Genomic DNA, 14,988 nt, shown 5'->3' with positions numbered 1-14,988 from the left:
ATATCTATGCACTTTTAATCTCACTCTCAGAATTACATATGTATAGCATAGATATTTCCAATGCATAGTACAATAGTCTGGCAAGTCCCCAGATGCTAAAAACTTTTCAGAATAATTTCAATTACCTATAGAAAACATAATTAATTTTGACTATGGACTTTATTTTTGAAAATAATCATCATAAAGCACCAAAATGCCACAAAATAAACTGTCATATTTTCCTAAATGCTGCAGATACCCCAATTTAGTGATATCTCTATATTATTGTGTTTAATTATCTAACCTCAGATGTTCTGCTGCAGGATGACAGATTTACAACCACCAAGATGCTCTAATGTGAGTGGCATTTCCGGGACAAAAACTTACTTGTGCCAACACTTGCACTTTGTAGGTCAAAAGCGCCCAAGCTTTCACTGGACCAGGAAACAAATATAATTTTCAGATTAAGACATGCATATATCCCAACAATGATTACAAATGCAGAGGAGGTGATACACAGAGCAGCTGCTTGCTGAATCGACGCTGAAGTGATGCACAGTTTAACCTGCTTCTTCAGTAAACTCTGACGAGCCTCTCCAGGCTCCCAGTTAGCCAGCCTCCAGCTCACTGGGAGGCTGAAGGATGTTTTAAAGGACTCAGGACTCCTCAGAACAAGAAATATACTGCTATGCTTCCATTAGCTAACACTTTTTGAAGATACAAGCAGTCATGTCTTGCTTTAGAGAAGAGAGATGTAATGACTCAGGAAAAACATAGTCAAATAGTACTTCTGCAGAAAGAAAGTTACAGATAATGACTCATATTTTGATTCTGGGCCCATCAGTGATTTCCAGTAGCACAATTCCAGGCTCTGATTTCCTACATGAGGTGTTTGACTTGGTGTTAAAAAAAAAAAGTCATTCCCTGACTCATGTGCTAAACCCAAGTTTTCACAGGGAGATTCGGAGTACGAATTACTATAGTTAAGCTTTAGGCAAGAGTGGCCTCTATATTGTTCCTTGAAGAAAAAGGCATGCAGGCAACCCCGCAGAAGTGCCATGGCTTATTTGACATTCCGATGTTTTCACCTGGGATAGTCAAAGCATGGAGAGGGTTGGAGAAAAGGCTATCTATCTACTTTGGTCCTGACACCACAGAAAAATTACAACATATTTAAGGCAATGTTAGAAATCTCCAATGTAATCTAGTTTTGTGTTCTCACGCAAGATGTGTTTTGAGAAAGTGTTGAGATCGTGGGAGTTAGGGCTTCAACCGTTACTCTTGTAAGCACAGTTACGCTCTGGTGCTCCTCTTACACCTCCTTGCCAGTGTACACACCTACCTAAAAACATAAACTGAATGTAATTCAGGGCAAATCCGACAGATTTGCCTGGTTCAGCAGTAGAAGTTGCAGCACTAAGAGCGGGTAGTCCAAGGGTTGTGTACGTGAGTCTTTCAGAGCAGGACAGAAACGGGACTTAGTTTGTTGAACTTGCTTTCTTCCCATAAGGGTTTCTCTTTCCCTTCTCTTTTTTTACTCATCTCTTCTCTTGGCTTTCTGTCTCTTTTCCTCTCCTTTCCCTTCCTTTTTCTTTCCTTTTCCCTTCTCCACCCCTCTCACTTCCCTTCATTTTCCTTTCCTTCTCTCCTCACCCGGGGTGGACGCTGTCGTCCGTCTCAGGGGGTACCTTCACCCCTCCCCTCCCCTCCCCTCCCGGGGACGGAGGCGAGGGCCGGGGAGCAGCACCCCGGGGGCGCCGGCCTGGCCCCTCGTCCCGGGACGCGACGCTGCCCCGCGGTGCGTGCGCAGGGCTGCGCGGAGCCCCCGCGGCGGGGCGGCCTCCCAGCCCGCCGCCGGCCGGGGCGGGCCCACTGCCGTCCCCTCCTCCAGCCTGCGCGGGGGGACGGGATCGCCCCGCCGCCGACCAGAGCGGCAGCCGCGGCCGGGGAACGGAGCGGGCGCGACGCGGACCTGCCGGAGCCCCTCTCCTCCTCCTCCTCCTCCTCCTCCTCCTCCTCCTCCTCCTGCCCCGCGCCCTGCAGCATGGCCCGGCGCGAGGCGGCGGCCGCCCCCGGCCTCTGCCTCCTGCTCCTGCTGCTGCTCCGCAGCGGGGGGCTCGCCCCCCCCGCGGCCGCGCAGCCCCCCCCGCCGCCGCCGCAGCAGCGCGGCAGCGTGTGGTGCCCCAGCCGCTGCCTCTGCTTCCGCACCACGGTGCGCTGCATGCATCTGATGCTGGAGAGCGTCCCCGCCGTGTCCCCCCAAACCACCATCCTGTGAGTAGCCGGGCGCGGGCTGCCGCGGCGGCGGCGGCTCGGCGGGGCGAGCGGCGGCCCGGCGGGCAGGGAGAGGGGCGGAGGGAGGGCAGAGGAGGAGGGGATACCTGGGGTGGGAGGCACTTTGGGTGGCGGTGGAGCCTCGGCTCTTTGTCTGCGGTCGGGGGAGGAGGGTTGGACCCGCAGCGGCGGCTCTGCCCGGGCGGCCCTGGGCGCCGCCCCGCTGCTGGCGAGGCTCTTCGGTGAGCGGCGGCGGGGAGGCCCGGGGCTGCCCGCGGCTCGGCGGGGCTGGGCTGGGCTGGGCTGGGCTCGCCGCCCCCCGGCCCCGCTGCCCGCTTGGCTCCGCGGCCGGTCCCGCGGGGTGGCGGTGCCCCGGCGCGCTCCTGGCCGGCTTTGGCAGCGCGGGGCGCGGGTGGGCTCTGGCCGGTTCCGGGGTTTTGCGGGGCCGGTTAAAGGTGGATATTCTGGTTAACCTGTGGACATTGTGTCTCCGGCTTAATCGTCCCGAGAAGGATTTTGCTGCTTCCTTAGTATCCTGCTTAAAAGCGTATTCACTTGGCAGGAGATCGACAGGGACATATGTAGCACTTTCTGTTCAGTTCTGAGACGTGCTGGGGATGTATGAGCAAACCCGGACCCAAACCCTGGGCTTACCGAAGACTGCCCCGGCTCAAGTTCCCTCAAAGGACTGAGGACGTGCGAACTTACAGTTCTCTGTCCTATTTTTTAATTCAGGCACTAATGTGTCAGTTGAAGTGCCCGACCATTCATCCGTAGGGTCCAGTCACTGTTTTGAGTGGGATTGTGTTGGTAATAAAATTCAGTATTGGCAAGGATTAAAGTTTATGTCGTTCACGTTGATCTTACTGCAAGGGTGACCTTTCCAGCCATATTTGCCTGTAATAAATACAAAGATCTAAAGAAACATCACATGCTATTTTGTTTCGAGGCATACTCTGAGGAAGGGATTTGTTCCACTGACCTGCTTATACGTTACTTGGGCTCAGAAAGCTTTTGGCACCAGCCCTGTCCTTCCCTTACACACACGCAGCCATGGAAGCTGAGCAGAGCTTGGCCCTGGGAATTTTCTGCGGGGCCTCCTGTAATAAATTGACTTGTGACTTTGTCAGATATTTTCAGAAGGGATCTATAAAGCCTTGGTGTGTTTCAGCTTCCAACTATTATTTAATGTGAAGAGTACAGTCATTTAACATTAACTGAGTCCCTCTTTGGCAAGAAGCGCAGCCTTTTGGCAGAATGGGATTAGTTCTGCAGTACTTGTAAACCTTTTAGGGAACAATACAGGAAGTGGGTGGTTAATGTTTCTTACATTTGAAACAAAGTGCATTTACAGAACACCTTTTTGCCTTGAGATTGTAGGAAACTGTGTAAAGCTAGTTTTGTGAATCATCTTAAATGTAAAAACAAAAAAGAAAATCTTCAGAGTATGGAGTCAAGTCTTAATGGCTTGATTTCATGCTAAAGGTAGAAGGGCCTGCAACAGCAGAAAGTATTAGATTAAAGCCAGCCAGGGTGGAGCTCCCCTTTCGGTGGGTATTTATAATCTTGCAGTGAGTCAGAGCAGAATGTGTGAACAATGCAAGCATTATACTCGTCTAACCCCACTAATATATCAAATTGTCTAGTATCCCAAATCTGAATTATCATTCCGGTATAATGCAAGCTACAATGCAGCAGAAGTAATGCAAAAGACGTTAAAAACATTTTTTCAGCTTGACAAAGAACAGTAATTCTCAAAATACTCCTGCGGATGACCAACATCCTTCAAAACATAATGGTGGCCTTACTTGTCATCAGGTAATGGGTATTCTCCTTTTTCACCAACCGACTAGGGGACTGTTGCACATAAAATAAGGAGTACTACGTCTGTGCATGCACAATTGCTCCTGCTGCAGTTCTGCTGAATGGCTGTGAATGGGGAGGAGATGGGCCAGAAGGTAGTCAGACAATATGAATCTCTGGGACAAAGAACAATGGTACAATTTATTTAGTAATCAGTAGTTTGAAGGTACCAATTATACATAAATAGCTTACCTATAGTATATGAATTCCCTACCATTAGCAGAATAATTATTACATGTCTGAGGTACTCATTGAATTACCAGATGGTTTACCACTCATTTTTACCTTACTGCTATGTAGAACTGCAGTTCTCCGCAGCCGTGTTACGATTCATGGAGGTAGCCCATCACCCACAGAAGGCTTTCTACACTCAAGAATAGTTTCTTTTTTAAGCATGAAAGGAAAAAGCAGTTATTTCATCTCTGGTTTGACTCTTACAGTTAGTCTTTCATGTGGAGCCTGTATATTAAATGTATTTTCTTTGGTAGTGGTGTTGATTAATTTCAATTGAACACCTTCCTCTTTAAAACATGGACTTACAAAATCCTGCAAAGTGTGTTGCTGATGGGTTAAGCCCATTTTTACTGGCGTTGGTAAATTCCACATTCTCGTCCCTTTTATTTCTTTCAGAAATCTTTCAGATTGACCGTGTAAAGTAATTTTGTAAAAAACCCATCACCATAAGTTTTTTGCTGTTTGTAAGTATACAGTTATATTGGGTTTTGCTGAGCACTGGTTCTGAAAACTGTCCCATTTTAGAAGCTGAGTTGACTTTTCTCTACTTCACGTATAGTTAGTTATATGGATTCAGACAGCATGGGGCCCAAACCAACAGTGCAGCCAAATGTTTTTCCCCACATATCCAAAATGTCTACTACTAATCTCAGGCTCTCTTTTGAAAACTGTTCATAACATTACTAGTTGCTGACCTTGCCAGTGCTACTTCTGGCTGTACATTTTCTCACTCCTGCTTCCCCCACTTTCTGGCGCTTTCCCCTTCCCTGCTGCAGGCTGTGATCCACGGCTTAGATTTCTTCTGCAGGGTGGGTTCTGCCAGCTTCAAAAGTCCTTGTGGAGTCTTGCGTGAGCACGTGGTTTCACCCAAAAAGAGATTATTGCCAGATTCTTCGTAGGACTAGGGCCGACATCCCAGTCAGCAGGTCCTGTGCTGACTTCCCTTAAGAATGGAGACCCACCTCCAAAGTGGTTTGCAAAACCACTTCATGCCTTAAGTATAGTCCTGGAAGTTTCCTTTCATCTCTGACTAAATATAGAGTGCTCATGTATTCATGGAAATTGCTGAAACATATTTATATTAGACCATTTAAACGGTTGAGGAATGTAAAATTCTGGATACAGTACCATTGCTGTCTTCTCTTCCATGAATTGTATCCTATCTTACATTTATTTAGGGGATTTCTGTGTTTTACAGCCATTTCTGGTTCATGGTGTTTGTAATTCTGACAGGGGTCCTTTGAGTGTTGATGCAGTATGTTCCTATTTGTATCTTGCCTAAACAAGACCAAAATCCAAACCTGTCTACAGGACTAGTTACACATACCCAGACCAGTACGAAAACTTGTTCAAAGTTTTTCTTGGCAGCACCTGGATGCTCTCTGATTTTTTGCTAGCTGTACAAGCATAATTGCATTCACTGCAGCTGGGTCTGAAGGACTGAACAAGAACAGAAACTAATGTTCTGTTGTAAGCAGAAAAGGTAAAAATTGACAAAAAATAATTGTCACAAAAGAAAGTGGGCTTGATTTGCACTAAGAATGGCATGCAAATTATTGAGGAGAAAAACTTATTTTGAAATAAGCCACTCGTAATAATATTTGCTACAGGTTTTTATTAGTTTGGCTCTCCTGGATGTCTGTTATGAATAAAACACCTTTTCAATATGTGAGTATAATTTTAAGTGATCATACTTTAATAGGACTTTTTAAATTGCAGTTATTCCAGGTGAGTAGCTTTTGAAGGTAGTCACTGAAATTAAATTGAAGGCAACAGTCTCTGTGTTGTTTGTTACTGCTTTTGTTTACATGATTCCAACATATTCTATAAATTGGATAGTTTACAGTGCATACCTATTTATTTATTTATGGATTTATTTTTTTTTTTTTTTTTAATTTCTGGTTTGTAGTGTAAAAGTCAAGTATCCATCCAAAGGGAAAGGGGAAAGCATTAGTTGTTTAATTCTATGGTGAGTTTCTAGACAGAGAAGTATGCGAAGTACTTACATTTTTTTCATAGCTCCATGAGAATTTTTGTGGAATCTGATGTACACTCACAATGCCAGTAGAAAGCATCACTGATGCTTTTCAAGAACATCTATCTTAATACAGTTAAAAAAACCCAACTGAATTACACAAATCACACATCTGTTTGGAGTGTACATGAATTACCAAAGACATAATGGAAATGTAATGACATTTTGCATTTCAGTGTTGATTTGTGATAACATTATGCCTCCTAACAGATGCATTTAGGGAAAAGAAATGGGTGATATGTATGGATTCTGTCAGTGCAGGAGTCTCTGGGCTATCATAGCAGAATGATGCATGCTATTTGCAGATCTGCTGTTTGCAAATGATACATTATCAGTCAGCAAACCACCATCTCATTCTCATCTGAAAAATGCAGGATCCTTGCTTCTGATCAGATCTTTGAAACCCTTCTAGAAAACTTCCAGTAGGTTAAGCAATTAAGACAGCAAATAAATACACCTCGACACTGTGAAGGACAAAGCATTGTAGTCTCAAATCTGGACTGTGGGTAAGCTTGATCACTTCACTGCTGAGCACCAATTTACGTATAGGAGGTAGTCGAGAGATATGACACTGGTATAAGATTTTAGTTAAGACACGGAGATTTGTGTATACTTAATGTTCAAAAAAGAAGAGATACTGAAGGTTTACTTGAAGTGTTTGAGAATAACTGAATACAGTCACAGATCTTGACAGACTCTTGGCTGGGCAGCAAACTGCATTAGATGCCAGTGATGATTTGCTTGAGTTCTACAAAGCAGGGGGAAAGCATAAGATTATTTCAATAAAAATTATCTTAGGTCTTCCTTCATGGAAATTTTATGACCAAATGCAGAATTTAATTTGAGATTAGAACACCTACATTTAGATATCTATATGCAGGAGTCTACAGCCACGTTTGATGTCTGAGCTTCCCTTCTAGTGAGTAGCAACTTAGCCAATACAGTCCATAGTGCCTGGAGCAGGACTCGGCTCACCTGAAAGGAGACACCTTCATTTGCTAACTATAGTATCTAGTACCATTTGAATTCCCTTGAGGAAATAATTTCTTGCCTCCAGCTGCCTCTCCAAACAGGACAGAGGTCTCCCATTGGGCCTGTGTTATACCTGCTTGCTCTCAACAGATGAGAGCAAGGCTCTCAGACAGCCTAGGACATCTAAACCAACAGCAGTCACCACTGTTCGGACAACTGAATTAAGCTGCTACTGTTTGGGCAGTTTATTCATGCCTTCTCCAGCATTAGTGTGTTGGCTGGTCTTCTGTTGACAATAAAAGGAGTTTAAACATCTGTATGTAGATGTTGATATTTATTTGTCTAAAGAAAAGCTTAAAATATTTTTCAGAAGAGAATGTTTTTGTAGTATTTTTGACAGAAGGAAACTACTTGCAAAAATTGGTCTAAGGAGTCATGTACAACACAGAAAGTAACTTACTTTGAAGTATGTTAATTGTTGCTAAAAGGAGAGTATTTCTCCTCCATTAGGCCCTATTCTCTGAGTACCAACAAATCAAATGGATACTGCAAAAGATACCAAACCTCCCCAGCAAAGCAACTGTGGAGGGTGTGTAGGATGTGAACCCTGCTAAAGCCATTCCCAGGCAATCTGTCTGTACTGCGATGGAATGAGCCAGGACCAAGGCGTGAATGTGTTAAGGAGACATTTGCAGAGCGTGCAGAATGTGCTTGGTTGTTAGCAGGGGGCAGAAGGGCACAACATTGATAGAGTGGCATTTCCTGAGAGATATTAGGCAAAGCTGCTTGAGGGATGCAGCAGAAGACCCAAATAAGTCTTCTATTTAAGAACGTATCTGCAAGTCACTAGATCCACTAGTGGGAAAGTATTTTTGTCATCTCAGCAGCAAGTTAACCCTCATCAAATTCTGTGTTGAAGAATGGGAAGACATGTGGAGCAAAATCATACCTATTGTTTCCCGCAAGTGTCTTACTGTATGTTTAACATGCTGTCACCAGAGGAATACATTGTCTTATGTTACAGTTAATAAATATAATTTCTGGTTTTCATCTTTTTTACTAAGATGTATTTTTGACCAGTAAATACTTAACATTTGAGTGTTGAAATGCTAAACATGTATTTATTTACAGAAAGATGTCTGTAATGAGTAAAACCAAAGATCCATTTGACATAATATCTGTTCTCTGAGGGTGACTGAAAGTGCAGCTTATCAACAAGTAGGTAGCATACAGCAGCGTATAGTGGTTCCTCCCTAAAATAATTTGCACCTTAGGGATTTTCTGAGCTAAAGATTATTTCCATATTATATGTAAATCTGAATGGATTTCTCCTCCACAAATTGTTTAACTTCTTTTTTTCAACTAATTTAGCTGTTACTTACACTGATAATTTTCTTACAAGGAGTACTACACAAACTCCACGGTGTAAATTGCTCTCTTCTCTTATTTGAAGCCTGCAAGCTGCTAGCTTCGCTTGGTGTCCCCCATTTCTTCTGTCGGAAGAGACAGCGAATACTCAGTCCCTCTCTATCATCTCAGTGCCAGCCATGATTTTATGACCTTTGATCCCAAGCTTCTCCATTAATTTATTTTTAAAATTGAGGAGTCTTCTCACTGAAAGGTTGGTGTTCTTAATCTTTCATCATCTGAATTGCTCCTTCCCCACTCTACTGTGTTTTGAGGTGAGGGAATTACAAGTTTCCCCAGTACTGGCATGGACAGATCTGGTCTGTGGGCTAACTGGGATTTATAGAGCAGCATTCGGATGGCCTCTTGTTTTTATTTTCTGTTCCTTTCCTAATAATTCCCAACATAATATTTCCTTTTCTTGAACTGTTGTTTTCATGGAATTATCAAGGGTAGCTTAAGATCTTGTCCGTAAGTAGTAATGATCAGTTCTAGGCTCACCATTTTATTTGTAAAGTTTTTTTTTTTCCATATACATTACTTTGTACTAATATGCATTAGGTCTGCATTTTAATAGCCATTCATGGCCTGTTGACAGGTCCTTCTGCTGTTCTTCCTAATCAGACTTTGTTAAAATAGAGAAATATAACCAAAACTTCGTTGTCTCTGTTGTTCATCCCTCTTCCACTTATGAATAAATTAAACAATGCAGAACACAGCACAGCTCTCTGTCAAACTGGTGACCTTCCCCCACTATAAAGATTCAGCATTTACTACCAACGTCTCTTTATATGCTCATCTGGACTGTGTAGGGTATTTGCTTTCTAGCTGTTTTAAAGCTTTGGGAGTTTGGACTGTGATCAGCACAAGATTTTTTTTGTGTATTCTACTGAAACATTTTAGAAAGCCATCAAGATTATATAGATCAGTGGATTGCTTGGTATTGTTGTCTAGGTCCCCAGTTGAAAATCACAGTTTTAAACTTTTTTCCTGATTCTGCTGGCAGATAGCTTCAGTGCCTCTGCCGTTACTCAGTTTTCCCAAACAGCAGCAAAATTAAGTGATGAGTTATATCAATTTTCATCATTACTTTGGGGAATTTAGGGACATGAGGGACATTGAATAAGAAATTTTTGAGTAGCAGAGACAAACATGGGATTACTCACTGGAAAGAGTAAGAAATGGATGCTTGGACATGAATAAATATACTCTTTCCCAAAGAAGACTGGTGAAAAAATAACAGGGAGATGCCTATCCCTTATGTCATTAGGAGGGTCTGGGTCTGAGGTACAAGGAGAGGAGTGAGTGTCTCATCTAACGTTGTAGTAAACACATGCCTAAGTGAAAAATATGACTAATAAATATTCCAACCTCCTCCATTTTTCTGAGTAGCTCTTACTGATTTCTCTCCCAGGTGAGGTCAGTGCTCATTAAGAGATGAGATGGCGATGTCATTAGCCAGCAGAAAGCTTGGTCATTTAACTATTAAATAAATATTAGGCTCCCCACGTGTGCTTATGTATTGGCTTGTAAGTAAATTAAGTTTAAATTAAAAGGTTGAAAGTCTAGAAGAAAAGAAGAATAGAAAGTATAGCCAGTAAAGAAGAGAACAGAGCTTGGGGTAAAGATAGAAGGAAGCTGTGGAAAGAAAACAACATAATATGATAGAAGAAATTGCTATTGCTATTACGACATGAAAAAATAGCAGACAACTACTCAGAAAATAACTAAAGAAGAAGAGAAATAGTGTGTAATGTATAAAATGGCATAATATTTTGTTTTTTGAATTACAAAATGTTCTTTTACAGGAATATTTTACTGTGTATAATGGATAAAATGAAAATGCTAGATTAATGTTTTCAGGCCCCAATTCTATTTTGAACAATTGAAAAACAAAGTGTAAATTTTCACCTATCTTGATTCATCTCTAAAAATGGTATTTTTTCAATTATTTCTTTTTGGATTCATATTTCTGAGACTTTCAAAGATTATTGTAGTTTGCTTACAGTATTTTTCCCTACTTCATATATTCAAATATTTTGTACACTCTAGATTTCATCTTGCAGTTGTGAACTTATGCTTAGCTTTGTATACATGAGTAACCCCCAGGCTTCTGACTCTTCCTGGGCTTGGACATTTGCCGAGTCTCTTTCCAGCAAGCCAAAGTGTTTACAGCCTTATAGGCTAAGACTTCACTTAAAGAAAAGGTCCATTTATAAAGGTGACATTTAAAATCTGTATCACACAAGCTAAATATTTATACTTGCTTGTCTTTCTGGAGAAGTTTATGTATAAAAATAAGTTGATATTTTAAATGCTTGTGTGTATGTCTGGGTTTATACATATATATACACATGCTATACACATTGTGTGTATGTATGTGTTTGTGTGTATAGATATACACACAGTAAAATGGAAACAACTGAGCCAAATTGTCTTTATCATTTGTCCCATTTGGATTTGATGAAAAAAAAACAAAACCAAAATAAAAATAGCTTTACAGGCTTTATTACTGCAAACATGGGCAGAGCTTCAAGACAATCCAAAGAGATGGTGCAATGAGAGCTGGCTGAGCTGGAACGGAATGACTCAAATATTTCCTTTTCCTTCCTTTGCTTATGAGGCTGCCAAATTTGATTTCTTTTTGGTATGGAATTATTACTGTTGCTAATGAGAGTCAAGTGATTCTTTTAAAAAGAAAATTGAATGAATGTTTAATTTATTGCAAATAACAAAGATTCTCAAATTTCTTGAGAAAGACATATGAGGAGAGACTGCTGTGGGCTCTCAGCTTCATGTCTTTTTGCTTAATCTGTATTTACAAAGATCAGCAAAGATTATTGAAGAGTTTGTGCAGTGCCTGGCATGGCTTCTTGAACCTTGCAAAAGTTTGTAGAATGAAAACTGTGAAGTTTGGTGCAATGTTGTGTTCTCTCTTGGTTTTTTTCTGAGTTGTTTTCTAAGTTTTACTAAGCAAAACAACGAGCATATGTATTTAACTCCAAAATTAGTTTTAATGACTGTGACATTGCGCCCTTTTTTGTTGTGATCTGTTGTTCGGACTTTCAGATCTTTTATTCTCTTTCCAATTGCCACTCCCTGGATCTTTTGGAAACATTTTCTTTCAGCATTCTTTCCCCTTAGATCACTTATTACAACAGTCTACTCATTGCCTGACTGGTCTAAAAAAGGAAAAGAATATTACTTTGTACACAGCATTATCTTAACTAATGACTGTTTTTGGTAAGCAGGATGGTGACAGCTAAGTGACAAGTTACTTGCATTGTGTTAGCCAGACTGATGGATTTAATAGCCTTTTATTAGCCGTATGGCTGCCGGTTTCCTTCATAGGAGAAAAAATATAGAATAAGCAAGTCCATGCTTAATTTGACTTATCTCCAGACAGTGTGAGCATCACAGCTGGTGCAGCATGAAATTCAGTGCAGACTTCTCAAAACAGTTAAATTCAGAGGGTTATTGCCTCTGTCCAAGGTCCACCATGCTCTACAGAAGGTAAATATTTTGGTTTTACATGGGTTTGGTTGGCCACTTCGATATAGAATCTCACTCTTTGATATCTCGTGGTTGCTTCTATTTAATGACTGATTATCATGATAATCAGTTAAATTTAACGATAATCAGATTAAATCTGCCATCAGTATTCAAATCTTTAAAGTGTGTCTGAATCAAAGTCTTATAATGTTTTAATGGTGGGTGAGGAAACAATCTTTTTCCTAATTTTTCAAAAGTATTTTGGAAGTATGTGGGGCAGTGTGTGTTCTGCTGCACAGGTAACTCTAGTGAGCCATTCAAAACTCAAAATAAATACAAAAAAATGCTGCATTACATTGTCTGATAAGATAATGTAGAAAGCTGGAGCAGCAGTGTCATGGTGTGGCATATGTATATAAAAAATACACAGTGATTGATTTGCCGCTGGGAAGCTGCCTATCAAAGCAGGATACCTTTTAAGGGATATTTTGTCACTCTTTGGGATAATATCTAATTTAAGTTCAAGAAAAAAGTTTTGCTTTGATGGCATTTTGATAAACTCTGAAAAATTTGAGAGGTGGGAGTATTTTAAGTTATTTTTTAAAGACATAAACTGAATCATAAAATTCAGATCTTTGACTTAGGTAACATTGTCAGTCTCCAATAAAAAAGGCCCAGGCGTTTGGTTTAAAGCACGAGAGAAAGGACAGACCTTCCTTGGGCAGGAAGAGCTGCAGAACTGCGACAGGACTGCAAGAGCCAGTGAGAGCAATTTGATTATGTGAGTAGGTGGTTTGCTCTGGCCAGATTCAAGTCATTAACTTTCTGATTTAATTTTATTGGCCTGGGCAAAGCTTAAGTACCAGCACCTATGTAGGGCGTAGAATCAGCTAAAGTAAATCAATTATAATGTTTGCTAGTTAGACTATCCATTTATGTACAGATAAAGCATGTTTTATGTGTAGATTGAAGAAATACCTGTCGGGAGTGTAAATAATTGCTACCAGGCAATTATTAAAGGTCTGTAAAGACCTTTCATAGTATAGAAACATCTCCTACACTTTATTTAAAGCAGTTTTTAGAACTCAAACTATTCTTTTTCTTGAGGGCTCTATCCATAAGCTAAATCACTTGAAATTTCTAAAATTTTGATACAAGCTGAAACATCTTCCTTGATTCAGTAAATGACAGTATTGAAATCTTAGCCAGAAAATCTTCTAATCTTCCCATTATGACATGAGTATTTTCTGAGATGTTTTATACTGTGCCAACGTCATGTTCTCTCTGAAGAATATGTTTTTCTTTCTGACACCTTCTATTTTCCTTATACATTTTGGATACATCTTGCATGTGAAGAATTGCATAAAAGTAGTGTAAACAGAAAAAATATTGTCTAAAATGTAAAAATACTCCGAGACACAATATTGATTGGAGATTTCCAACTGAACAGTTTGGCAGAAAAATTTAAGTGGCATAAAGTAAGATTTATAATAAAAAAATATTAATCAGCATTCAGTGTCAATCTTTATACTGGTCATATCTGTTTAAAGGATATCTATCCATCAATAGATGTAAGATAGAACTGTCTTTTGAAGAAATTTGTGGGTGTGCCAAACACTTTAGATAGTACAGAGGAAGTTTTCCATTTTTGATGGCCTTGCAATGTGAACAACACTTAAAGAACAGGTACAAGAGGTAGGCAAATAACTTGTGTACAGCCCACACACTCAGGTACTCAGGTGTATTATGTAGGTCGGTCTTGTAACTCCATGGCATGTGTTTATAATCCCTTATTCATCAAAGAAAGAAGTGAGAACTCATTGTGGTTTGGCACTCACCGTTCAACAGTATCAAGCTGAATTCAAACTAGTTTTGTCTTTTCAATATTGGTAAATTTTGAATTCCTACAATGTATATGAAACCAATAATATCTGTGCAACCCAGATTCTTTAGGTAACAGTTTTCCATTACCTTTAATTTACTTTTTTTCTGTGGATATCCACGAGGAATTGTTTTGTAATAGCATAAGCTAGTACCTGTCTTGCTTGTCAGACATTGTTTATGACAGAATTTGTATCCTGGTTGAGGGTTTTTTTGTTTGTTTTTGGTGGGGTTTTTTTGCCATAACTACCTTCCCAAACTCTTTAGCTGAAAATCAGAAAAAATATCTCTCTTATCATTAGTCCATAATAATAAATGCATCTTAGTCTGTTATGTGAAGTAGAATTTGCATTTATAGGATCCTTAAATATTAAAATATCTTTTATTCACTTATTGGCTTTTGCAGGTTGACTTTGCTTTGAAAATATCCTTATTTCTCTGAAGGACTATTTCATCTTTCAGGAACCAATCTTCTGGACAGTCTAAACAAAATACTGCTTTTAAAACAAGCTGATGATTGGGGTGGAGTTAATTTATTTTATTTTTTAACTTTGAGCTTTGGAGATAATTGGACATGATGGTAGATGCCCATAAAATAAATTCTTTTTAAGATCTGGACCCACATGTAAGAAATTTCCAGTAGCATCAGGATTTGAAAAACTTGTTGAATGCCTTTGTGGATTTAAAATTTACTTTTTTTTCCTCTTGGTTGGTGTCTCTTTTGTTCCGTAAATTTGTTGTTTTTAACTGCATAGTGACAAAGCTTCAGTGGGTGGGAAATAAAACGTCCATTCAGCTCAGCCTTATCTTTAGCCCTATGGTTTGGACATGGGAAGGATTTGTGCCTCTAG

The 14,988-nt window shown here is 40.4% G+C and overlaps 1 protein-coding gene across 1 annotated transcript in view; it reads left to right on the top strand.

Annotated features, from left to right (window-relative positions):
• Positions 1-2,023: 2,023 nt before the first annotated feature.
• The window catches only part of PXDN (peroxidasin), a 90,054-nt gene continuing 77,089 nt past the window's right edge, over positions 2,024-14,988 (top strand). Inside the window, exon 1 of the mRNA XM_059829558.1 lies at positions 2,024-2,253. Within this exon, the coding sequence (XP_059685541.1) occupies positions 2,024-2,253 (230 nt within the window). The remainder of the gene's footprint in view (positions 2,254-14,988) is intronic.

Source organism: Gavia stellata, chromosome 2 (genome assembly GCF_030936135.1).
Source record: "Gavia stellata isolate bGavSte3 chromosome 2, bGavSte3.hap2, whole genome shotgun sequence".
In the NCBI taxonomy this organism is placed as follows: Eukaryota; Metazoa; Chordata; class Aves; order Gaviiformes; family Gaviidae; genus Gavia; species Gavia stellata.
Note: the sequence above shows the minus strand (reverse complement) of the source record. Positions and strands in the feature narration are given on the sequence as shown.